General features: G+C 54.4%; 7 protein-coding genes across 7 annotated transcripts; 3 read left to right on the top strand and 4 right to left on the bottom strand.

Annotated features, from left to right (window-relative positions):
* Window positions 1-1,936: 1,936 nt before the first annotated feature.
* On the top strand, window positions 1,937-3,837 carry PV07_12025 (uncharacterized protein; the record flags this gene model as incomplete). Its single annotated transcript, XM_016399511.1, has 1 exon — window positions 1,937-3,837. The coding sequence occupies exon 1, from the start codon at window positions 2,083-2,085 to the stop codon at window positions 3,835-3,837; it is 1,755 nt and encodes a 584-aa protein (XP_016244073.1). The 5' UTR covers window positions 1,937-2,082.
* Window positions 3,838-5,658: 1,821 nt separating this feature from the next.
* On the top strand, window positions 5,659-8,876 carry PV07_12024 (uncharacterized protein). Its single transcript, XM_016399510.1, has 4 exons — window positions 5,659-6,550; window positions 6,609-6,636; window positions 6,711-7,673; window positions 7,734-8,876. Exons 1-4 carry the CDS (start codon window positions 6,451-6,453, stop codon window positions 8,515-8,517), a joined length of 1,875 nt encoding a protein of 624 aa, XP_016244072.1. The 5' UTR covers window positions 5,659-6,450; the 3' UTR covers window positions 8,518-8,876.
* Window positions 8,877-9,201: 325 nt separating this feature from the next.
* PV07_12023 (uncharacterized protein) lies at window positions 9,202-11,429 on the bottom strand. The gene is made up of 8 exons (XM_016399509.1): window positions 11,110-11,429; window positions 10,963-11,019; window positions 10,761-10,867; window positions 10,567-10,668; window positions 10,300-10,448; window positions 9,873-10,185; window positions 9,649-9,712; window positions 9,202-9,484 (listed from the first exon to the last, which is right to left on the bottom strand). Exons 1-8 carry the CDS (start codon window positions 11,291-11,293, stop codon window positions 9,237-9,239), a joined length of 1,224 nt encoding a protein of 407 aa, XP_016244071.1. The 5' UTR covers window positions 11,294-11,429; the 3' UTR covers window positions 9,202-9,236.
* Window positions 11,430-11,497: 68 nt separating this feature from the next.
* PV07_12022 (uncharacterized protein) lies at window positions 11,498-12,833 on the bottom strand. Its single transcript, XM_016399508.1, has one exon. The coding sequence runs from the start codon at window positions 12,698-12,700 to the stop codon at window positions 11,591-11,593; it is 1,110 nt and encodes a 369-aa protein (XP_016244070.1). The 5' UTR covers window positions 12,701-12,833; the 3' UTR covers window positions 11,498-11,590.
* Window positions 12,834-13,160: 327 nt separating this feature from the next.
* On the bottom strand, window positions 13,161-15,078 carry PV07_12021 (uncharacterized protein). The gene has a single exon (XM_016399507.1). The coding sequence runs from the start codon at window positions 15,055-15,057 to the stop codon at window positions 13,249-13,251; it is 1,809 nt and encodes a 602-aa protein (XP_016244069.1). The 5' UTR covers window positions 15,058-15,078; the 3' UTR covers window positions 13,161-13,248.
* A 3,314-nt stretch (window positions 15,079-18,392) lies between these two features.
* On the top strand, window positions 18,393-20,222 carry PV07_12020 (uncharacterized protein; the record flags this gene model as incomplete). Its single annotated transcript, XM_016399506.1, has 1 exon — window positions 18,393-20,222. One exon carries the CDS (start codon window positions 18,393-18,395, stop codon window positions 20,220-20,222), a length of 1,830 nt encoding a protein of 609 aa, XP_016244068.1.
* Window positions 20,223-20,866: 644 nt separating this feature from the next.
* On the bottom strand, window positions 20,867-22,712 carry PV07_12019 (uncharacterized protein; the record flags this gene model as incomplete). Its single annotated transcript, XM_016399505.1, has 1 exon — window positions 20,867-22,712. Exon 1 carries the CDS (start codon window positions 22,379-22,381, stop codon window positions 20,867-20,869), a length of 1,515 nt encoding a protein of 504 aa, XP_016244067.1. The 5' UTR covers window positions 22,382-22,712.
* Window positions 22,713-23,841: the final 1,129 nt, after the last annotated feature.

The following is a 23,841-nucleotide window of genomic DNA, read 5'->3' as shown; positions in this document are numbered from 1 at the left end:
GCCTACACCACTATACTCCGTACTCAGCGGCGAATCTTGACCTCTCCAAAGTCCATTTCCGTTTCCAAACCTGAGCATCTCGCTATTTGACCCGTGTCATGACTGAGCCATTCTGAGCTGTGGCTGTGCAGTTCTGAGCTCGGCTTGGCTAGCACTGAGGCACCATAAGTACAACCCTAAGTCTTTGAAGGTTTCTATAACTCGGCCCCCTGGGTTCCTCAGTTTTTAGTGCTTCACGTATTCGGAAGGCCTAAATCCCGGGCTCACCCTCGGTTATTGTTGCCAGAGCGCCATCATGGCCACTTTTCGGGCTACGCCGCTGCCTCGAGGAGGCGCTCTCTAATTAACCTACGATGTTGATTTATCCATAGCACTCTGTAGAAGTTTGTGTATTGACAAGACAGCAGTTTAATTGCTGATATTGTACCTTCCTTAGTAACCGTGACCGCATATAAACTGCCTCTATCGGCATGAATAGTGATCTGTGGGAAACTGGGCCGAGGACGTAAACTATCAAACTAACTGCACTGGAGTGGTCTATCCATGACTCAAACGCACGTCCGGAGGAGCCGTCGGGAGATGATTTTCATCGCTGAAGTCGGATTCCCACCGCGTGCTTGTAACCGTGCATCCTTTATGCCTTAGTTGTTAGGCGTTTCTAGCGGCGGGATTATACTTAGTTGGACATGGTATAGAAATTGGGGCGGGTAAGGCAGACTCATGAGGGCAGGACACTGAATAGCAATTGTCCTTTCGCTACCAGGATGGAGGCGGTTTTATGCAAGCACGGCTGTGTGGGGGAACGTTGGAATGGAGTGAACGGTACTGACCTTGTGGAAATTGATTGGCCGACCTAATAACGGCGTGCATATGCAGCGAGGCTGTGCAGACGTTTGTCCTTGACAGTGAGCCAACGAAATAGGATAGGATGGCTGGCATGGGGGACTTTTTGGCTAGGTAAGAGCAAAGGGGCCATTCACTACCGCTTAGGAGTTGGAGAGCATGGAGGGACGAGCTGAAGGGTCTGCCAGGATATGGGATGTACAAAGAGGATGGGTACCTGGTAAACCTTCACTCGGTCCCGTAGAACAGCGACGCAAAGGCCCCAGCAGTCTTTACCATCGGCCAGCGAAAGTCTTTCGATCTTCCGGTCACTTGAGTACCTGAGCTACATGTAGCATCGATTCGCCTAGTCTTATCGAAGGGGAAAAGATGCCGTGCGATGTTCTTAGTAAGTAAAGGACGAGCTAATGAGTTCGTCACCCAGTTGCTTTCGCGACATTAGTTAGTATATTGCTTGAACCTAGACTTCCTCGCGAGCGAGATTCACTATCGGCGTTATGTGCTAGTAGTAATGGATCCGAAACTTTCAGCTAGGGAGTGCTTAATACCCGTTATTTGACAATTTTGAGGGGAGAGGCTGCGAAGGGTAGTTAAAATGCTAGTAAATATGAGTTTGAGTAAGGGTAGGAGAGTTTCTTGAGTAGAATGTACTTAAAGGTTGTGCGCTAAGAAAGCGGGATCCGTGGAATAGTGTTCTGGGCCCATAGAGCCCTGGTATATTGGCTGGTCTACTAGGATTATCATAGGGAAATTAGTTAATGGCTCTGAGGAAGAACACTCAGGGTATGGATATAGTACTCTTCTGATTACGGCAGTGGTAAGAACATGGCTGGTAGTATGGATTGAGTGTGTATGGTTGTCATGCCACCGTATTTTGGTTCGCTGCTCGTGAGCCCGTCCACATGTGGGAAGGAGTTTTAAGGCACGATAGAAGTGTTTTGGTAGGTTTAGCGAGCATCATGTGGTTGCCAAGAAGCCCTATGGCCCAACTACCCGCTTTTCGTGTGATGTCACATGTCACCCCGTCTGGCTGCTCAATGCCTCGGCCACGGGCAATATTTGTCCTCTTCTAGGGTCCACGTCAACGGTCACCCAATCACTCATTACCCCTGTGGTCATCCCTGTGCCCTCACGAGTGTCCTCCTACACTGTCGATCCAGCTCCTCGAAACTTATTCCCCCTTGACACCACGCTGTGACTTGGGCACACTCGGTGACACTGACATATCGCTTAGCAATCATGTACTACAGCAGCGGCAACTATGAAGCCTTCGCTCGGCCGCGCAAGCCAAAGGACGTGGACGACAAGACAGCATGGTTCGTCGGGTCTGGTCTCGCCTCTCTGGCCGGAGCAGCTTTTCTGATACGCGATGGTCAGATGCCAGGCAAAAACATCACGATCTTTGAAGAGCTCGACGTCCCTGGTGGGGCATTAGACGGCATTGACAAACCTGAGAAAGGGTTTGTTATTCGCGGAGGCCGGGAGATGGAGGACCACTTCGAATGTCTTTGGGATCTCTTCCGGTCGATTCCCTCGCTGGAGATCGAGGACGCATCAGTATTGGATGAGTTCTACTGGCTCAACAAGGACGACCCTAACTACTCGCTTCAGCGTGCAACGATCAATCAGGGCCAGGACGCACACACAAACGGTCTGTTCGGTTTAAGCAGTAGCGGACAGAGGGATATCTTCCGCATCTTCATGACCCCACGGAAGGAGCTCGAAGGCAAGCGCATTAGCGAAGTTGTCGGCAGCAATTTCCTCCAAAGCAATTTCTGGATGTATTGGCGGACGATGTTTGCGTTTCAGGAATGGCATTCAGCATTGGAATTCAAACTGTACCTCCACCGCTTCATTCATCATATTGGCGGATTGCCCGACTTCACCGCCCTGAAATTCACAAAGTACAATCAGTACGAATCGCTTGTCCTGCCACTCTATAAATGGCTGGTCGACCGCGGGGTGAAGTTCCAATATAAGACAAAAGTCCTAGATGTGGACTTTTCACTTACCAACGGGACGAAGCAAGCTACCCGCATTCAATGGACGAAAGACGGTGAAACAAAAGGTACTGATCTTAGTTCCAATGACTTGATATTCATGACTATTGGCTCTTTGACTGAGAATACCGGAATGGGAGACCACCACACAGCTGCCAAATTGGACGAAGGGCCGGCACCAGCATGGGATCTGTGGCGGCGTATAGCAGCGAAAGATGCCGCTTTCGGCAGGCCAGACGTTTTCGGCTCGCATATTCCCGAATCAAAATGGCAGTCGGCAACAGTAACCACGATAGACGAGACCATCCCCAGGTATATCCAAAAAATTTGCAAACGCGACCCCTTCAGCGGCAGAGTCGTGACCGGCGGGATCGTCACAGTGAAGGATTCCAGCTGGCTGCTCAGCTGGACGGTCAACCGCCAACCGCACTTTAAAAAGCAACCGCCTACGCAGATTGTGGTCTGGTTGTACTCACTTTTCGTCGATGTGCCCGGGGATTTCATCAAAAAGCCTATGCAAGACTGCACAGGCGAAGAGATCACACAAGAATGGCTCTATCATCTCGGCGTGCCGACGGAGGATATTCCGCACCTGGCAGCCACAGGCGCCAATTGCGTGCCCGTCATGATGCCTTATGTCACGTCCTTCTTTATGCCCCGGCACGCAGGTGATCGGCCGGACATCGTGCCGCACGGGTCAGTGAATTTTGCGTTCATAGGGCAGTTCGCGGAGACGACGCGCGATGTTATCTTTACGACCGAGTACTCTGTACGTACAGCAATGGAGGCTGTGTATCAATTGCTCGACATAGAGCGCGGAGTCCCCGAGGTGTTCAACTCGACGTATGATACCCGCACAATTCTCTCTGCGATAAGCCGGTTGCGTGACGGCAAAGAGCTAGACGCGCCCTTGCCAGAGTTCCTGAGAAACTGGGTCGCGCAAAAAATGAATAATGAGGTCGGGAACCTTCTCAAGAATAATCATTTGATTTGAGGGTGTATATATGTGTAATCGACATCGAATCGACCATATGTACTCAGAAATATCATCCGGCTGCGGAAGGACAAGGCAGTACATTACGTCTCCCTAGATCTGCTTGTTTGTTTGAAGCGTCATGTTTGCAGGAACAACATGGGCCAGAAGGGGGACCATATCTGACCTGCAATATAATCATCTGGCGGAGCGGCATTGCTCTACTGAGACGGTCGACTGCTCACCCTGACTGCTGCGTTCGTCTTCGTCTCGTGTCATCCAAAAAGGGGGTCGAGGGCGTCAGGAAGAACAGCATCCAGCACAAGTTGCTAATATCACGGCTCGATCACAGCGTTAATAGACGTTGCTAGGCTCGCCTGAGCAGCCACGTGCTGGCATTCCAATCGCATCAGAGATTGCGGTATCCCCTGAGTACTTGGGCGGAAGATACGATCTGCAGGACGCTATGTTATCCGTTTATGACCTCCAAACCTACATTGAATCCGGCAATTTCCTTTGTAGTGTCAGTGGGCCGGTACGGCGCAATGCCTTGGTCGAGAATTCTACGAAGGTATCTCGATGCATTCCTCTGGAGATGGATTGCTGCTGTAACCACCTCTTGAATGCCTACCTAGCCAAGCCTGATGTTGATATGCTCAGTCTTCTGTGAATCCCAGTAGGACTGGTACACCCTGCCTAGCGCCTTGCAGAGCGCCGTCCTCCTTCCACTTGCTTCGGCGCGACCAAGCTTACCTGTACCGGATCTTTCAAATATAGAGCAACCTCAGTGCCTGCCGGCAATCGTCAGCCAAGGACTGAGCGTTGGCTCTGGTGTCACCATTCGTACGTCACGTATACCTTGCCGACAGCCAGGCACACCGGTACCATTAACCAATCCTTCTGAGCAGGGAAGACACAGTCATTCGAGTGACAGTCAAAGACATATCCAGATGATCCGTCCAGTGTGATAAGGGGCGCGTCATGATTCCAACGCGGTAGATGCTGGTTGGCTTGCTGCGCCGTTACGAGGATGTGGGGAAAGAACTCCCCCAAAAAGCAAGGCTGTACTCGGTAAAGACTGACCCATGATTTCTGATCCTGCCGAGAAACGATAAAGATCATTTACGGATGTAGGATGCTCGGCACAGAAAGATCGCCTTTGACAGTCTTAGAGGGCAGGATCGCCCAAAAACTAAAGACAAACAGGGACGCAGGTGTCCAAGCTAGACGCAAGAGGGTTTGACAGTCGAAGGTAGATACAGTACCAGAATCTGGCGCGAGAACAGTTTCTCCCTCGATGCCGTCCGTATTGTAGATCTGGGTTTCCCAGCTGAAATAGTCTCGGCGCAATCGAGATTCCCTTTGGATTGAGTTTGCGCCGATAAAGAAGATAAGCTCACGGTCGTCTGTACTCGGTATAGGGAAATTGTCCAAGAAGGCCTAACAGAGAGGTCAAGCGCCGAGTGGCCTCGGACAAGATATGATTCGAATCGTCCGGAGAAAGGCGCATGCCGCGGGGAGCACGGTGGCAGGCATGGTACGGACTACGTCGAGTGGGTTGAGGGAGATGGCGCATTCGCTGGCTGGGGGTAAACGTGGAAGTGGTACCGCGTGGGAGCGACGCAGCTATGAGCAGCTATGAACAGCTAAGGTGACGGTGGGCGAGAAGGAGAGGAGCAACAGATGATGGCGCAGGGAGGCCCTGGTGCAACGGTGCTTCAGGCTAGTCAAGGCCGGCTTCCGCGGGGCGGAGGATCATTTTTCCAGCCTCGCCCTTCCGCAGTCTCCCCATGTTCCATCGTGCCAATGGTCCACTTCCACTCTCCCATTCCCACAATTCCTCCCGCTACACGCTTCGGCCTGCCAGATGCGCTCCTCGTCCTCCCGCATCGCTGCAAGACCAGCAGAAGCCACCACCACCCTGGACGCAGTCCTCCTCTCGTTGTGCCACCACCTCGTCTGCCTCGAACCACTCGTTCTCCGCCAGTCGCACAACCTCGCCAGGGCGCAGAGATAAGCTTGTGCAAGGGTCGAGAGATATGAGAAAAATGGACACGATCAAACAAGCCTCTAACAGATCATGGACTTTACCTTTCGAGCGTCGCCGCCCCCGTTCACCTCGTCGATCTGATCATAGCCATTGACATCACAAACAAGATCGTATTTCTCGTCGCCAATCGCCTTGGACAGCCCATTCGAAGAAACAAGGGGATCAACAAACCATAATTGACTCTTCGCCAGAGGGTTTCCAGAAGAACCGTGTTATCATCCGTAGGTACAGGTTGCCCGTGCCTTATCGCGAACCCACGAGTCCAGGGTTCGCTAGGGGGGCCTAGGCCATCGTCAGCGCCAACCACGATTTGATCAAGCTTCCTCGACCCTTGTCCAGCCTGTCCAAAGAGAATGGGGTTTGGGTCTTATCAAGGACTTTGAAGATCTCCGAGTGGATCCAACCTTCGGTGCCCTCCACCCAACGAGGTCCGACTTCTCTCTCTGGCATCGAGCTGCTTTGCATCATATCGCCTGCGATTATCGCTACGCTGCTGGTCCCCTGTCGCGTATATCTTCTGCATGTCCTCCCCGTGGGATGTAACCGTCTTTTACTCTATGGTCGGATTCTGAGCCACCGGCAAGATGTCGAAATACGTGACAGGAACAAAGAAATATATCCCCAGCCGGGAGACGGTCAAGGCGAGGGCGACAACGCTCAGTGCATGGGAGCTCCCTAAGCAAGGTAATTCAATCGCCCTGGTCCGACAAAAAACACGCACTTTACTGACCCAAATCCGCAGAATCCGCTCTTGCACCCAAAGATGTGTGGTAAGTCGATGCTTCCATAAAGAAGCACGCGCAACAAGCGCCAGGAGAACCTCTCAGACTGACCCAATGTACAGGACCAATGCGGATATGGACCCAGTCCCTCCAAAGTACCAGACGTGGACTTTGTGGACGTGGATGGCCTACTGGGCAACCGATACTATCAACTTGGGTACCTGGGAAACTGCCTCTTCTGTGATTGCTGTCGGTCTTAACTGGCGCGATGCCATTCCCATCATGGTTGTCGGTACCAGCTGCGTGGCTGTCCCTATGGTCCTCAACGGTGCTATCGGCGCTAAACTGCACATCCCCTTCTCGGTCATTGTCAGATCCAGCTTCGGATACTACTTCGGTTACTTCTGCATCGTCTCTCGGGCCATCTTGGCCATGTTCTGGCTTGGTATCCAAGGAGCCAACGGGGCACAATGTATTACTCTCATGCTGACCGCCATCTGGCCTTCGTACGCGCACATCAAGAATCACCTCCCCAGTGATGCCGGTATTACGACGCAGGGAATGATCAGCTATTTCCTCTTCTGGATAATCCAGCTTCCACTATTGCTGATCCCTCCGACGAGGCTTCGATATCTCTTCATAATCAAACTCGTCGCTGCGCCAATCACTGCATTGGCTACTCTCGGCTGGATTGTTCACAAGGCAGGAGGCAGTGGTGCCATCTTCTCCCTCCCCGAGACGGTTCACGGCAGCCAGCGCGCTTGGTTGTGGCTGTCATGCATGTCCTCGGTCACAGGATCTTGGGCTACACTGGCTTGCAACATCCCTGACTTCAGTCGCTATGCGAAGACCTCCCGCGGCCAGTACATCCAGCTGCCCTTCCTTCCCGCCATTTTTACGGTATGCGGTGTGATGGGTATCGTCACCACATCTGCATCCAAGGTCCTTTACGGAGAGTTTCTGTGGAATCCGTTGGATATTATCCAACATTGGCTGGACAATCCCGGCGGTCGTGCGGCTGCTTTCTTTGCCGCGCTCTCGTGGTACGTTGCCCAAGTCGGCACAAACATCACCGCAAACAGCATGTAAGTCAAACTTCTTGAATGAACCCCTTCGTACCGAATCAACATGCTAATTTGTAATAGTTCCGCTGCAAATGATTTGACGGTTCTTTGTCCCAAATACGTCAACATCAAACGTGGTTGTGTCATCGCGGCCATTGTCGGTGGCTGGGTCATTGTTCCATGGAAGATTCTCAGCTCTGCAACCACCTTTTTGGCTTTCATGGGCGGCTATGCCGTCTTCCTCGCTCCCATGGCCGGTATCATCGCCTCCGACTACTGGATCGTCAAGCGACAACATATTGATGTGCCTGGTCTATATGATCCGCGTGGCCGATACAGGTACAATATATATGGAATCAACTGGCGAGCCATGCTCGCCTTTCTACTCGCCATCGGGCCCTGCATGCCTGGCCTGGCATGGAGCATCAACAACAGCTCAAAAATCACCTCAGGGGCAAAACACCTGTATTCTTTTGACTGGCTCTATGGCTTCGTGGTCAGCATCTTCATCTACTCGACCACCAGCTACATCTGGAAACCGACCGATCAAATTGTGGCGCACACTGTTTACGGCATCCCTCAAGACCCCGACGAGGAAGAGGCGTACGAAGAAGCGTACGACGAGAAGGTGCTCAGGAGAGACAGTCTCGTGGGCAACCCTAAGAGTTTCGCCAATGTAGGTGGAATCGACAACATGGGCAGCGCTCTTCATTTCAGGAAGTCTGTTGATGAAACTGCCAGGGAGAGTATCGAGGTGAGACGAGCCAGTAAGGCCAGCCAGGGTGGTCAAGGACCGCATGCCCCTGGTACCGTCCCTGCTCATCTCAAGGGTGTTGACCAGGATGTGTTGAACGAGAAAGTCTAACTTGCTCCGATCAAATTGAATTCGATCTAGGCGAGACAGGCCATCTCATCGCCCCTTTGATCGTGCCTAGCATCAAGATCAAGGACGCCATCCTGAGCCAGACACCTTTAAGATCGTTTCGCGGCCAGCTTCTGAATTAGTTGACGGTCGCCTCCTGTTCTCTACCGAATTGAAATGATACCCAACTGCATGTCCCAAAAGACTGAATTTCTATATCAAGAACCCTTGTCCGACGATTGGAGTTGTATACAAGTATGGAGGTAGACGAAAACAGTGCTAGGGAAACCGTTGGTACTCGGTAGAGTCTAGACTTTGCGAGGATATCTTTCTACAGACAAGAATCAGATATGTATTTGACCTGCTTAGCAATTGTTCTGACCTTGTTGTTTGTCGTATGTAAGATTACCTCTGCGATCGGATAGATTAGTAGTAGTCCGCCTCCACGGACAGTATCATCTACTACGTAGGTACTTTCTGTATTGTGTCCACACTCATGTAGACCCTTTTCAATTTCATCTAGGGTATGTCGTCCCCTATCCGGCTTGAGCCATCGAAAGTTGTTTCACGTTTTCTACTCTCATTGGTTAACAGCACCTCAGCTCTCAGTTCTCCATCCCGTGCCCTGCCTCGCATCCTCCCTTCCTCCCTTCCCCCTTTCCCGCCTTCTCCATTCCCTCCCCTTCCTCCCTTTCCTCCTTCGCATCATCGTCGTCACCTCCCTACGTATCGATGTCGCAGACGATGAAGTAGCGCTCGACGACGCCGCCGGCAATGACCTTGCCGTGCACGGGGTCCACGGCCGCGCCGGTCAGCACGGTGATCAGCGACCCGTCGTCCCAGTACAGCAGCTCGGGCTCGTAGTCGCGCGCCTTGACCAGGCGCAGGATGGCCGCCTCGCCTTTCATGGAGTAGTCGAGCAGGTGTTCGGCGCTCAGGCGGGTCCTCAGGGCCGCGACGTCGGGGAAGACTGCGCGGTGTCAGACAAGGGGCTGGTCGATGGGCATACTTGAAGGGGGGGAGCGGGAGTAGATAAGACGGGGCAGGGGGGATGGGGGATTGGATATGGAGATGGGAAGGGAGGGAAAGGGAGGGAGAAATGTGGGATGTATATATAGCAAGATCGGGACATACTGCACACTGCAATGTCCTCTGTCCCGGGTATGAGGGAGAGGTTATCCGCCGAGGCGCCGAGTTGCTGTATTGCCGCCAGTCAGTCAGTCAGTCAGTCAGTCAGTCAGATGTCCCCGAAGTATATCTCCCTTTCTGGTTCGAACCCTGACCGGATGGGCCCAGAGACAGTCGTCAAGACTCTACGAGGGAGAGCGGGGACGGGGACAAGTTAAAAATTCACATACGACTTTCTTCCGCACCGTCAGGGCCTTGGTCTCCGGGTCGACGTCGTAAATCGTGGTCGTCGCCTCGACCACATCGTTGATCATCAACGTCTTGCCGCCGTCGACCAGCAGCGCGCCGTTGGCGCTCGGGTGCGCGTTCGGCGGCGACACGGTGCGGCAGTCGATCTCGGCCGACGAGGCGTCCGACGAGGCGTTGCAGTAGACGACGTCCGTGGCCCATTTCCAGGGACCCCAGTGGTCCTCGTGGCTGCGGAGGACGGTGGCCAGCGGGCCGCCGCCGTAGAAGTAGTGGTCGTTGGTGATGAAGAAGGAGCTGCGGACGGAGGAGACATGGGTATTAGTCATAGCCGCGTCGGATTCGAGGAAAAAAAATTCAACATCCCCTGGCCATAACGGCCGATAGGGGCGGAGAGGATCCAGGGCTTACCTCAGACTCGTCGCGGCCACGGCGTTGGGCGTCTTGACGGCCGGGTGCTTGAATTCGCGGACATACGTCAACACGTCGGAGCCGAGGGTGTGGGAGAACAGCACGATGGTCTCGCCTTTGCGGCCGTGGTTGACGGCGAAGACGTAGATCTACCCGTTCGTCAGCAATGTCCCGGTCCTCTGTGGGTTTTGCAACGATGGTGGTGGTGGTAGTGGTGACTGATCCAAAGGACCATCGATAAGGGACAGAACAAGGAGAGATAGATACCTTGGAGTCGTCGCCCTCGGGCATGAAGAGGTCAATGCCGTGCAAGACCAGGTCGTACGAGGCGTCGATGCCCTCGATCTTCAGCTTGGTGGCCTTGTCTTTCTGTTTGATTCGCGCCCCAGGGTTTCTCGTCAGTCTTCTCCTCGCCGTACTTGGCTGTGAGCTCGGTAGGGGCTGTGGTGCTTGGACGTTACCTTGATGTCATATTTCAGAAAGTACTCCTGGTAGGTCTCGGCACTCACGGTGTCGTGGCGGTTCAAGGGCGGGTAGAAGGCCTCTCGGGTCTCGGGGTAGCCGCATGCTAGAGGAGAAGCGAGTCGGTATCAAAAGACGGTACACTCAGGGGACGGTGAGGGGCAGAGCACGAGCTGAGAGGGATTGAGAGAGTAGACGAACCTAGGAATGCCGTGGCCGATTCGTGGTGGATGCGCACGTCCTCACACGCTTTACCAACTGGTGTTTGGTTCCCGCGGTCAGTCTCTTGAATTGTAGGGGTCGATGCCTTGACACCATGCACCTGGGGCAACCTGGGATCTCACGAACGAGGATTCGTCCAGCATTTGTCGTTGTTCAACGGGCCGTGATGCAGCCACGTCGTATGGACCCTTGCATCCGTGTCGCGGCCCCCGTACAGATTCAACACCGGGTATGGGTATGCGTAGAAGATGCCGGACAGGGCGACCAGGAAGGACAGTGGTCCGAACCAGACCCAGTTGTTGACAGCCATGGTTTGGTCTACGAGCAGGAGGTAGTATGGATCAGTCCAGGTGGTGTGCTGCTAGGATTGATGCTGTCAATCCAATGTTGCTTACATTAGATGGATGGAGGCGGGGGGAAAACCTCGGCTGTCGGTTGACAGTAGGTTCAATTCATACATGTTAGAATTCGTCGAGACGCAGGAAGAAGAAAAGCTGACCCCATTGTGCGTGAAGCGGAATTTCCCCGTGCGTCCTCCATCCATACAGCGTTGGGCTTGCACGGTACAGGTGATTGAGGCGAGCAGGTCCTCGATCCTGCTTTGTGGCTATGTATACTCCCTCAACTTCCTCAAGATCTTGCCCCCAAGCTTGTTGATCAGACTTGCTCTATGCTCGTCGCCTCGCTGTGCATGCGCTCCCGGCTGGGACATGTTTCCTGTCATCCCCCCCGAGTTCGATACCGAGACACCACCGCTCCACTGCCCCGAGACGGACAACGCACAGCACATGGATTGGGCCTGAGGATGAAAGTGCTCTGGACCAAAACTCAGGACTCGGGCTTTGCGGTTATTCCATCCCTGGCCCTCGTGCTCCGTGGCGTGGTAGATGCAATACACTCTCCCATCCCCATACGGAGAAGGGATGAAACTCGCGTGTCCCGGCCCAAAAGGTCCTCCTTTTTCTCCGTCACTGACTAGCAGCGGCGTTGGGCGTTTCCTCCATGACGACTCCTTCAGCGGATCATCGCCGACCAGCTGTAACACGCCCAACCTGTAGTCGCTGGTCCAGCTCCCGTTGGCACTGTAGATGATTCCCTCATAGCCCGGGATGCTCACGAACGTCGGACCTTCGTTGACGCCGTGTGTCCCTCCATCGGCCCTTTCCCAAGGCAGTTCCGCCCTGGATATGCATGTGAGCGTCTCAGGCCGCGCGACCTCGGGCGTCTCCAGCTCGATCAAGAACAGATCTTGCTGCCGGTCCGAGTCATCGCCCAGCGGCCACCCTGAGTAACAGCAATACAGCTTCTGAGTGCGCTGCAGGAAGAAGACGGTCGCATCGATGTTCCAGTGGTTAGGCAGTCCCTCCATCTGTCCGAGAAACTCCCAAGCTCCCGCCTCCATGGGATCTTGGCTCTGGCTGCGCAGCAAAAGCGTCCGATGTGAAGGGTTCCCAACCTCCGGATGCGCCCCGCAGAAGTAGATGTACCATCTTCCATTCAGGTAGTGTAGTTCGGGGGCCCAGATGTCGACCACCCAGGGAGTTGCGGGCGGCGGTTTCCAGGCGATGATCTTCTTACAATTCCTAAAGTCCTCCATGTTGTGCGACATCCATATCTCGACACGGTCTCCGCAGGTAAAGGTCAGGTAGAAGCGGTTGTGCGCGGCGACCATCCATGGATCTGGCGTGTCCGTGTCTGCAATGGTTTGATTCGACATGTTTTCACCTAGCTGGGGTTGAGGTAGATATGAGCGCAGAGGCGAATTGAGTATGACTGAGATGGTCAACAAGATAGGATGGCATCTTTTGCTGTCATGGATCAGAGAATGGGAAAGCTGCAAATTGTCCTCGACGTAACCGATGATCGTGGGTTGGCAAGGCCGCCGAATCACGTCCCATGTCGTGTTTTGTTGTTCCACAAACTCTCACCATGCAGGACAATGCAACCTCTCTGCCTTCCTGCTCGCACAGTCCAGCTCTGTCTGTCTGCATTTCAAATAACGGCACCTCGCTTTGAGACACGGGAGAATAAAAACTACGCCCACCGTGAGCAGGTTGGTAGGCACACAAGTGTGAGTGATCTACTGCCTCAAACACGTCAACTCCCAGTCTAATCCATCCTCCACAAATCAACAGACTTGGACTCCAGAGTCCGAGGCATTGCTTGCAAGAATCTTAATGCTTATATTGTGTCTCTGTATTACATTCATTGTAGATTGTGGGGTATCATAGTCATCAGCTCGTGGGCACATCACTCATAAAATCATCACTCCTCCTCTTCCTCCACTGCGTTGATATCCCTACCAAACAGGCCGATGGCTGGAGTGTATGCCGGTGTCGTAGATGCCAGCAATTGGTTCCTTCGAGCCGCCGGCGTCGCTGGAATCAGAGAAACCTCCCTGGCCGCTTCCTCACGACTCGACCCAGCCGACGCCTGCCTCCATTTCTGGAGGAACCCAAGAGCCCGTTTCTTCTCGGTACGATGGAACAATACATCCGCATCCTCTTCTAGTCGCTTCGTCCTAAACGCCGCATTCCTCCAATTTCTGAGCATTTGCAATGCATAGCTGGCAGTCCTGGTAGAGCGGTATTCATCTGCCTTCCTTTGATTCTCCAGGATCTGCTGGGTTGGGACAAGCCAGTTCGAACCGAAGATTTGGAGGCGCTCGATGAGATTCTTGCGGAACAAAGCATCGGCTTGGAGGTTGGCCTCCTGCATCTGCTCGGCCTTGTTGAACATGGTGATGATTGCGCCGTGGGCTGTGCGCCTTGCACCCTCCACCTCTTTGCGGGCCCGGAATTCCTGAGCGGTCACATTCATTTGACGCATCTGGATCGCCTTCTGCCTCCAAATATTCAGTGCCGTGCGAGCGATATTCATCTTGACTTTTCTTCTCATGGTTTTGTATGCTTCGGTGTATTTCGCCTCCTTGCTCTTTCTGGTCGCGGCTCGCCATCTGTGGAAGTATGTAAAGCCCAAAACATGCTTGCGGGCCTCCACAACCTTTTTCTCTTCGATTCGGAGTAGAGCTTTCTCCCGCCACTTCTGAAGAGTATGTTTGCTCGCAAAATAGTCTGCCGCGGCCTCTGCTCGTCGTTCATTCAATCGTATATGGTCGAGCTGCACCAACCACGTATGAAGCATTTTCCGGCTCAGATTCCCTTCATACGCTAGGACGGCGTGAGTTTCTGCTTGCCTGATTTGGCTCCTCTTCGCTACCATCTTCACCAGAGCATTTTGAAGTGCTTGCCGATCGCGGAAGTCAGCAGCTGCGGCATCCATCTCTCTGAGACTCGCAGTCTTCTCTTGCCATTTTCCCAGTGCTTTGCGCAGAATTCTCTCATCCCTGACCTTAACAAAGAGCATTTCACGAGTAGCCAATGTCCAATTTTTGAGCGAAAACGCAGCATCTCGTCGCATGCGAAAGTCGTCGGCGACAATATCCATTTGGCGGATTTCTGCTACTGTGTTGCGCCAGTGCGACAGGACCTTTCTTGCGAGGTTGCGTAAGTACAAACTGTCTGCTACTGAATTCATAGCCGGGTCTTCGTATTCCAGGTATGCGGATCTTTGCAGCTGCAGCTTGTGGCGCCATTGTTCAAGTGCTTGCGATGCTAATTTTCGGCTGTCGAGGGCGACGGCTTGCTGCCAGAGAGGGTCATCTCCATCGATCGAGTCGATCGAGTCAGATGTGGCAGGGCGCACCGGCATAGAAACTTCATGGGCAGCCCGGCCTTTTGGGCCTTCCCCGTAATCGGTCGCCGCATCCGTTGAAGTTCCATCTGTGGTCAACACTATGTTCGCCTCTTGTAACACATCGAGAAACTTTTCATTGAGAGGGATTTCGGGGTCGATCTCGAGGAGGTCAAGGAGCCACTGCAAGCACGGGTCATCGTATTGCGTCGATACGTGCCCTTCTGAGCATACGGCTTTGTATTCGCGCTGTACGGCAGCGGGGGTAAAGTTGACGGCGGCTTCTTGGAGGCGGAAGAGAACACGATGTAGACGGTCGATGTCTTCTGGTGAGAATAGCATCACATCATTGGCGAAGTGCGCCAATTCTTCTGGCGTCATGATGGCGTCCCGAGAGCCACCATGGTCGCAAACCGAGATATTGCAACAAGGGCAGGGCGCATTCGAGTCAACCTGGCTCGCTGGGATATGAGATCGCGTTCAGCCTTGGCAGGTGACGCGACAGCACGTGATGGGTAGTTGGGGCTATTCCAAGAAAGGAAACCGCTAGAACGACATCAATGGCCCCTTTTCCCTTCAGCCCTTCAGCCCTTTGCCGTTCACCACGACAGTCCTTATCGTGCATAGGTAAACTTGCACAACTTGCCAGCAAGGTCTTACCAATCGTGCTCCTTCTCAATAAGGACACACTTGACGCGGTCTGCATGAACCTCGAAGCGACCAAAAGATTATGTTACTTAAAAGCTGACAGATCGGTAAAACTCCGACTCTGCCGCCCAACAATGTTCAGATGTAACAACACTAACTTCACCATTCTCCAGTCATCAAACACGAATTCTGGGGAAGTCGGCACAGCACCGCTGCGTGCAGATGACAAGCTTTTTCCGCCTTCAGTACTTTGCTCTAGGGGCTCGGACAATGAGGATGACGAGGCAAGCCGCCGCCATCGGCGTCCAATCGCCTAGGCGGCCTTTACTAATAGCGCTCAACACTACCCATCTTACGCAGCCTCGTCGATCCCCGCCCCTGGCCTCGACATTATTTCGAGGTCGAGCATCTGGCAACACGCCGTTCGCCGTGTCTGGGGCAGAAGGGCGTTAAAACTTGAACCTTATTGACTGAAAACGGCTATTACCCTTATCAAGATGCGAACGGCTGACTCGCCAATTAAATGCGGATTCGACCTGCCCTGCTCGAATTTGAACACTTTGATTATTGTATCCGGTGGAACATAGTCCAATCACCGGTCTAAACCTGGGGTCGGTCTTTCTCAAGAGACCGGCGTGAAGGACGAGAAAGGGAAAGGGTGTGTTCTTAATAAAGGGCCATGAGAAGGCCGATCTTTTTCTATGTCGGGCCTTGCAGGTGACTGCCCAGGTGTGCCTGAGCGGCTTCAGAATGTCCAAAGATAAATACGAACGGTAAGGGTGTCTATCTTGTTGCCAGTGCTATCACTTTCCCTCAGAGAAATCCTCCGCAATGGCCCAACTTAGCGCCGCCCAGCTCTTTCTCGCCGTCATATGCGTCCCTACAATAGTGCTACTCGCGTACAAATTCTTCTCTGTCAATCCACAATCCAAGATCAATCATTCTCTTCCCCCCGGCCCGAAACCCAGACTGCTGGTGGGAAATCTACCCGACCTTCCACCCGCTGGCGCCAAAGAATGGCTTCATTGGATCAAACATAAGGAGCTTTATGGTCCGATAAGCTCCCTCACAGTTCTGGGCCAGACTATGATCATTATTAGCGATCACAAGGTCGCGGTCGAGCTGATGGAGAAGCGCTCCGCCTTCCACTCGTCTCGGCCGAAGCTGGTGTTTGGGTCCGAAATGTGTGGGTGGGAAAAGGCGCTTGGGCTGATGCCTTACTCCAGCAAAAGTCGTTCCTACAGAAAAGCTCTTCATACCGTCCTGGGCACTTCTGCTGCCATCGATCCGTTCCGACCGCTACTCGAGCTGGAGACCCGGCGGTTCCTGCTCAGGGTGCTCAAGAAGCCTCAAGAAGTGCTGCAGCTTATCCGCACTCAGGCGGGGTCTATCATTCTGAAAATTGGTTATGGGTACACAATCGAGCCCAGTGGGCGCGACCCGCTAGTGGATCTTGCGGAACAAGCACTCGACCAGTTCTCCAAAGCTTGTATGCCGGGAGTCTGGATGGTGGACGTGATACCTGCGCTCAAGTACCTTCCTGAGTGGCTCCCCGGGACTGGTTTCAAGCGCACCGCACGGCAATGGAAAGAGACACTGCATACCGTGGCAGAGTTGCCATACAAATTCGTGCAGCAAAAGCTTCGCAGCGGCACAGCTGAGCCTTCGTACCTCTCCAAGCTTATTGAAGATGACAAGGGATCTCTCTCCCACGAGGCCGAAGATGTTGCTCGGTGGTCTGCCTTCTCACTGTACGCGGGAGGCGCCGACACCACCGTGTCCTCCATGGCCTGCTTCGTCCTGGCAATGACGCTCTACCCCGAAGTCCAGCGCAAAGCACAGGCCGAGATCGATACTGCAATTGGCACGTCTCGCCTGCCGACATTTGCCGACCGCGAGGCTCTTCCCTATGTCAACGCGTTAGTCAAGGAAGTCCTTCGCTGGCACCCGGTAGGGCCGATGGAGTGCCTCACCTGACGACCAAGGCCGATGTGTATGAAGGATACTTCATTCCCGAAGGCAGCCTCCTGATCCCCAACATCTGGGCCATGCTCCATGACGAGACCGTCTACCACAACCCGGACACATTCGACCCTTTGCGCTTTCTCGGCCCCAATGCCGAACCTGACCCTCATAACCTGGCGTTCGGGTTCGGTCGGCGGATCTGCCCCGGCAAGCTGTTCGCCGACGCGACGCTGTTTTCGACCATCTCGGGGTTCCTGGCGGTGTTTGATGTGCGCAAGTGCGTCGAGAATGGGAAGGAGGTCGACCCGGTCGTGGACTTTGACACCGGCATCATCAGCCATCCGAGGCCGTTCAAATGCGACATCAAGCCGCGGTCAGCCAGCCACGAGAAGCTGATCCGATCCGTCGAGATCGATCACCCCTCTCCCGAACATGGCGACGCCCAGTACTTGGCCGACGGTGTCACAGTGTAGGCCTGGCGATCGAATTGGGGTTTTGGTCTTCACGCTGGCTCTGTTTTTTTGGCAGGTAGTTCTACATCGACTATCTAGAGAGCAGACAATGGCGGGCTGGCTTGGCTTCGGGGCTGACGGAGATTTCGGCTGAAACTACAATGAACGAATTCCATGGACAGCAGAACTCGCTGGGTGTTCTTTTCTAGTCTTGTTGCTGATGACGTGTTTTCCCACAATCAAAGTCCACCTTGAAACCAGACAATATTTCTCAACGTATTCGCCAATTAGGGTGTCCGCAGTGTGTATATAAAATGATCGGTGCATTTGTTTTCCGCCTCGTTTGTGACTTTCTCTTGGCCCCTTATTTCCACAATCAAGAAGTGCCAGCCCGTGGTATGGCTGCTGGTCTGGAGATGTGATCTGTAAGAGAGACGAGAAAACAAACGTCGTCTGTGTCTCTGTGGTCGCAAGCTTGTTATTATACCTCCGTATGCTCTGTATATACTGGACGGAACTGGAAACCGACCTCCGCCCCCGCATTCAGCCTCGGCTCCGCACACCAACAAATACAAAATTGAATATGGATTTGATTCCAACGCTCTTTTGTGCTTGCATAATGAATCATCACCTCGCCGCGCAGGGGAGAAGATGTCTCTGGAACGCACACAGCCCGCCGAATGGCTCGAGAGCTACGCGACCCGTCGGCATGACTGGCGGCAAACCACAACAGCCCACCGTGTCGTCTACTACCGGCGCATTGGCATTGTCGAAGGCCTGTTCAACACCGACGGCACAGAATTCGAAGGCAGAGCAGATCTCACGATGCACCTGCACGTGGAGATGAGAACGTCTCTAGATCCCGAAGCCTTGAGAGCGCGGATCCTGCTTGCGTGGAGTGTTCTGCGGAAGAAACACGCCCTTCTCTCCGCCAGGGTCGCCAGCGCCGTTGATGTCCATGGCGGACAGTCTTCTTTCGCTCCCGGAGAGCGCTTGTATGTCTTTGAGCCAAGCAGAGATCCCGGCGAGATGTTGAGCGAGGCGAAGAAGCACGCCGTGTTTGTGGAAGACCATTATCCGCAGGCGGACGCCGACGAGTTCTTCGTCCACACGCTGAACTCGAGTCGATGCATAGACGAGGCCCGGGCGCTGAGCAGGCTCTATGTCATGCCGGTCAAGAGTGCCGCAGACGGCCTGGATCAACTTCACTTCATGTTCATTGCAGGGCACGAGATTGTCGACGGCCTGACCTCCATGCGGTGGATGGCTTCGTTCGTCGACCTGCTCAACCAATCCGCAGGGCAACTATCCTCGGAAGCAGACCTTCTTTGCACCACTGCGCCGGTCGAGAGACTCCCACCCGCGCAAGAATCCTTATATCCTCCAGTGAAGGGCTCTCCAGCAAGACAGAGATGGTCGTGGCTGCTGACTCGCATACTCCGCCATACTCGAAAGCCCCCTCCTGCGTCGTTCCAAAACCCGCTTCGACGAAGGACAGCACTACCCCGAGCCGTTGCCCTCGACCCGAAGTTCGCCAGTGTTCTAGACTATACGCGAACACCGCCCCTCAACACCTTCCCGCTCAGAGCAGTTCTAGGCCCCGTGTCCACGAGGAGGCTGTCCAGAGTCTGCCGCCAGGCGGGGATCAGTATAGGCAGCGGCTGCTTCGCGCTGGTGGCTGTGGTGATGATGCTCTTCGAGGAAAGACGCCACCCCCATGTCCCCACGCACCAGCGCCTCCCCTTCGTAGGCTCCTTTCCTGTGAACCCGAGGCCGTTCCTCGGCGGCAAGCCCACCACGGGGAAGGAGGACAGTCTGATGCTGGCGTTCAGCGACGGTATCACGCTGCCCTTCCTGCCCAGCGACCTGGACCTGGAGGGCAGGTTGCGGCTGCTGGGCAAGCAAGCGCACGGCCAACTGCGGCGATACCAGAAGCGGCCGAGGAGCGTGGCGGAGGAGATCCACCTCGGTTCCAGGAGCCCCAGCCAGCTGCTGCCCCTGCTGTACCTGTCCACGTTGGAGTACCTCGAGAGGAAGAGCCAGAGCGCCCGAAAACGCGGCTGGAACGTCCAGGGCGCCTACCCGGCCAGCACGGGCTCCGGCCTGGCCACCTGTGGGGTGAGCTCGGTGGGCGCTCGAGGATCCGTCATCGCCTCGGGCAAATATGACACGAGGGGCGATCAATCGGCATTACCGACACCAGGACCAGGAGGAGCAGGGGCACGAGGAACATGCGACGTGGTAGCGGACTTCTGCAACCTGCACACCACGGTCCGCGCAAGGGACGGCGAATTCCTCGTCGGTGTCGCCGGGGATGGCGACCACTTGAGGTTCGGGGTCAGCTACGACGGTTGTGCCATTGACCCGGGTCTGGCGAGCGAGTGGAAGCTCGTCATGGAGCGGATACTAGAGGGGGACAAGGAGAAGGATCCTGTGAGAGGGACCACCAAGATGCCGGCCTTCCCGTCCCACAAGCTGTGATGCCGCCCCTTTCCCCCCTTCCCTCCCCCAAATGGATGATCACGATACGACCTACCAGCAGCACATGAGCGGTGGACCGATCGCTGCGCAGGGCCAGACCAGAGTACGCGCGAGGGAGGAGCACCCGAGTCTAGAGGCCCCCCCACACCCAGCGGCACAGTCGGCGGAGAGCAGGCGGTACCGTCAATGTTCCAGGGGTATCTCTCAGTCGTGCCCTCAGTATTGCCTCCCAGAGCACGGAGTGATTACGGTGGCGAAGATGGTTCCTCCATCTGACCTGCTCTAGCCGGCACGGGGTCGAGCTGCGCTCTCGCCAGGGATGGATGTGCAGTGTCGGTGGACTCGTCTTACGCGTACCCTTACGATCTTGGAAATCCTACCTGTGTTGATCTCTCGATCAAGCGAGCCCGTTTTCTAATCCTAAGCGATGGAACTGAAAAGAAGAAAGTATTATTTGAACAATTGAATTCGATTTGTAACCAGAGCGACGCAAGGCAGAGCAAGCAAACAAGCAAGCCAGCCAAGCTAATGAGCATTCTGGAGGTGACCTCCCTCTCAAGACTCGTGCCAGTCATGTAGACAAATTGCTTTCGTGTGTGTCCAGCAAGTGATAACCGTGAGCTGTCCAGGGGCGCTGCAGTGTTTTACAAGATGTACCTGAAGTTCTCGCTGGAGTCGGTCTCGGCGCCGATCTCATCCTCCGTGTTGACAATCTCGCGGACGGGGCCGTACTTCTCGTCCAGCTTCTTGTTCAGGTGCTTCAGCCAAAACACCTGGACGATGGCCAAGGTCGAGGCAAACGTGCAAAACCCAAAGCTGATCCAGAAGCCCTTCTTGTAATGAGGCGCCTCGCTCGCGGGGAAGATGTGGGTGCCCACGAGCGGGCCGCACTGGCCCACAAAGTTCATGAGGATGAAGCCCGCGCCGCGCTTGCTGTCGCTGCCGTTGTTGTTGGCGACCCACGAGAGCACAAGGCCGATGCACGGGTAGAGCCCGCCCGCGACGAGGTAGAGGGCAAAGTACTTGACCCCGACCACCTCGACCAGACACAAGATGAGATAGCCCACGGCTGCCGTGCCGCTGCACATGGACAGGAAGATGCCTCGGCGTTGGAAGTGGTCGGAGAGATGGCCGATTGCGAGCACAACGAGACACGCAAAGAGGTAAGGTGGTGCTGAGAGACCTTGAGCGTGAAGAGCGGTGAAGCCCATGCCCTGGAGGATGGTGGGTGTGTAAATGGGCAGAGAGGCGTAGCTGACATTGCAGGAGAAGTACATGAGCGTCGGCAGCCAGTTCTTGAGGTCGAGCAACGATTTGAAAAAGTTCTTGACGTTGATCTTCCGGTCGCGCTCGACATTGCCAACCATTCGAACCATGCGAGCCCGGGCGATTTTCTTTTCCTTCTCGCTCAGGAACTGGCAGTCTTGAGGATTGCTGGGAAGCCAGTAGTAGCCGAAGAAGCCCACTGCAACAGCAGGTAGACCTTCCACAAGGAACAAGGCCCGCCAACCAGCAATGGCATGGTGATGTTTTGTCACAAAGTAGGCGAATGCTCCGGCAAAAGAGGCGCCCAGAGGAGCAATGGACACGTACCAGCCCAGTCTCCGACCCATCTCCTTGCGGTAGTAGAAAAAGGAGAAGAAGTAGGCCAGGCCAGGGCTGTAGGAAGATTCGAAGATGCCCAGCAGAAGTCGTAAGACCAGCATACCCGCAAAGTTTTGAGCAGCACCGCAGCATCCAGCAATGGTACCCCAGATAATGATGACAGTCGGAACGTAGTATCGGGCCGGGAAGATCTTGTAGAAAACAGTCTGCCAGTCGAAGAGAATATAACCCAAGTACAAGGCAGTCAGAAGCCACTGGTATTGACTGTCGCTGAGACCCAGGTCTTTGGACATGCCAGCGGTGTTTGCATTTCCAATGTTGCCACGATCCATGTAGGCCAGCAGGTATGCGCCGGATACATAGCCTAGGACAATGACGTCGATTTTCAAGAGCATGCGTTTTTCTTCCGCCTTTGTATAGTTGAAGGCGAGAGCCTCGAGCCTGCCGACGGCCTCAATCTTCTGCTCGTTCTCGGGGGAGGAGATGATGTCCTGGCCTTCGACATGAGTGATGTCGGTCTTGGCTTGGACGACGGTGTCTTTTTCGGCAGCCATGGTTGAAGAGCTTGCTTGATCAGAGGGAGTGGTAGAGCCAGAAGGAGAGGAGTGTGAGACTGGCCTGGGACACGGCGACTCGTCCAACCGCTTTATGTAGGCCCTAGGGAGGCTCTGAAAGCACCGTCCCTCATCCAAGCCCCTTGGATATCGGCAGTAGCATCATGGCCTGACCCGTGGGGAAAATCTATTCCAATGTCAGAGAGAATCACAACCCCCACTGGACTCTCTGTGGATCTCGTGGCGTTCAAATCCGGGGAAAGCTTCTTCGGCCACTCTCCGGATGGGCAAAGTCCCTGCAAGGGTCCTTCGTCCTCCAACTGCCGCAGAAAATCGGGGTTATGGAATCGAGCTGGTTTGGACTTGTTCTGTTGGAACAGACGGACGGACGGGGAATGGCCGGCTGGGCAAATTCAATCCTTGCGTGGGGGATTGTCGAGCGATATCGTCGCTGCACGTCGGGGTCAGTCGCCGTACCATAGCCTTTTTAAAGAACGATACGCCGGTTCCCCAATTGACAAAGACTGTGATATTTTGGCAACTCACAATCTCCTTTCCAATCCAGCTTGACCCAAAATGCCTTCGTTCAAGATTCTTGTGCTCCCCGGGGACCATATCGGCGCTGAGGTCATCCGCGAGGCTGTCAAAGTGCTTCGTGCGGTCGAAGCCCATCCCTCGGTGGTTAATCAAAACATCAAGTTTGATCTTGACTTTGATTTGTTGGGTGGCCAGTCTATCGATGTCCACGGCATCCCTCTGACACCCCAAGTCATCGAAAAGGCAAAGAACTCCGTTGCTGTGCTCTTTGGCGCGGTTGGTGGTCCCAAATGGGGCATGACTGGCGCGTTGCGGCCAGAGACTTCGGTGCTAGACTTGAGAAAGGCACTGAATTGCTGGGCCAATATTCGGCCATGCAAAATCCCTTCTCCTGGGGTTGCCAAGTGCTCGCCTCTGAAAGAGTCCCTGGTCAAAGGAACCGACTTCATTGTTCTTCGAGAAAACCTCGGGGGCGTGTATTTTGGCGAAAAGAAAGAGGAGCTCGACTACGCCCACGATGTCTGGGGCTACCACCGATGGGAGATTGAGCGAATCTCTCGAATGGCTGCTTATCTGGCCCGCAAACACGGAAGTCCCAAGAGTCCCAGCAAGATCACTTCCGTCGACAAGGCCAACGTTCTGGCCGTCTGTCGCTTGTGGCGTGAAGCGGTGACAACGATACACGACCGGGAATTCGCAGACATTCCTCTGCACCACCAACTGTCCGACTCACTGGCCCTGATCATGGTCAAGAACCCCCGATCGCTGAACGGCATTGTCATGTGCGACAACATCTTCGGGGACTTGTTCTCCGACGAAGCAGCCGCTGTTGCCGGATCACTTGGTTTCAGCCCTTCTGCCTGTCTGTCTGGCATTCCAGGTGAACCACTCTCTACAGGCATGTACGAGCCCAGTCACGGCTC

Source organism: Cladophialophora immunda, assembly GCF_000835495.1.
Source record: "Cladophialophora immunda strain CBS 83496 unplaced genomic scaffold supercont1.7, whole genome shotgun sequence".
NCBI lineage: Eukaryota > Fungi > Ascomycota > Eurotiomycetes > Chaetothyriales > Herpotrichiellaceae > Cladophialophora > Cladophialophora immunda.
This window is presented reverse-complemented; position numbering and strand designations above follow the sequence as displayed.

Excerpts from the sequence above, each read along its gene's own strand:
- PV07_12021 (XM_016399507.1), bottom strand. The coding sequence starts at position 15,057 with ATGACGCCAGAAGAATTGGCGCACTTCGCCAATGATGTGATGCTATTC.
- PV07_12024 (XM_016399510.1), top strand. The coding sequence starts at position 6,451 with ATGTCGAAATACGTGACAGGAACAAAGAAATATATCCCCAGCCGGGAG. Across the intron at positions 6,551-6,608 it reads ATGGGAGCTCCCTAAGCAAG|AATCCGCTCTTGCACCCAAA; the intron begins GTAATTCAATCG and ends CCAAATCCGCAG. Across the intron at positions 6,637-6,710 it reads CTTGCACCCAAAGATGTGTG|GACCAATGCGGATATGGACC; the intron begins GTAAGTCGATGC and ends CCCAATGTACAG.
- PV07_12022 (XM_016399508.1), bottom strand. The coding sequence starts at position 12,700 with ATGTCGAATCAAACCATTGCAGACACGGACACGCCAGATCCATGGATG.
- PV07_12023 (XM_016399509.1), bottom strand. The coding sequence starts at position 11,293 with ATGGCTGTCAACAACTGGGTCTGGTTCGGACCACTGTCCTTCCTGGTC. Across the intron at positions 10,669-10,760 it reads TTCTGAAATATGACATCAAG|AAAGACAAGGCCACCAAGCT; the intron begins GTAACGTCCAAG and ends CGAATCAAACAG. Across the intron at positions 9,485-9,648 it reads AGAGGACATTGCAGTGTGCA|TCTTCCCCGACGTCGCGGCC; the intron begins GTATGTCCCGAT and ends GACACCGCGCAG.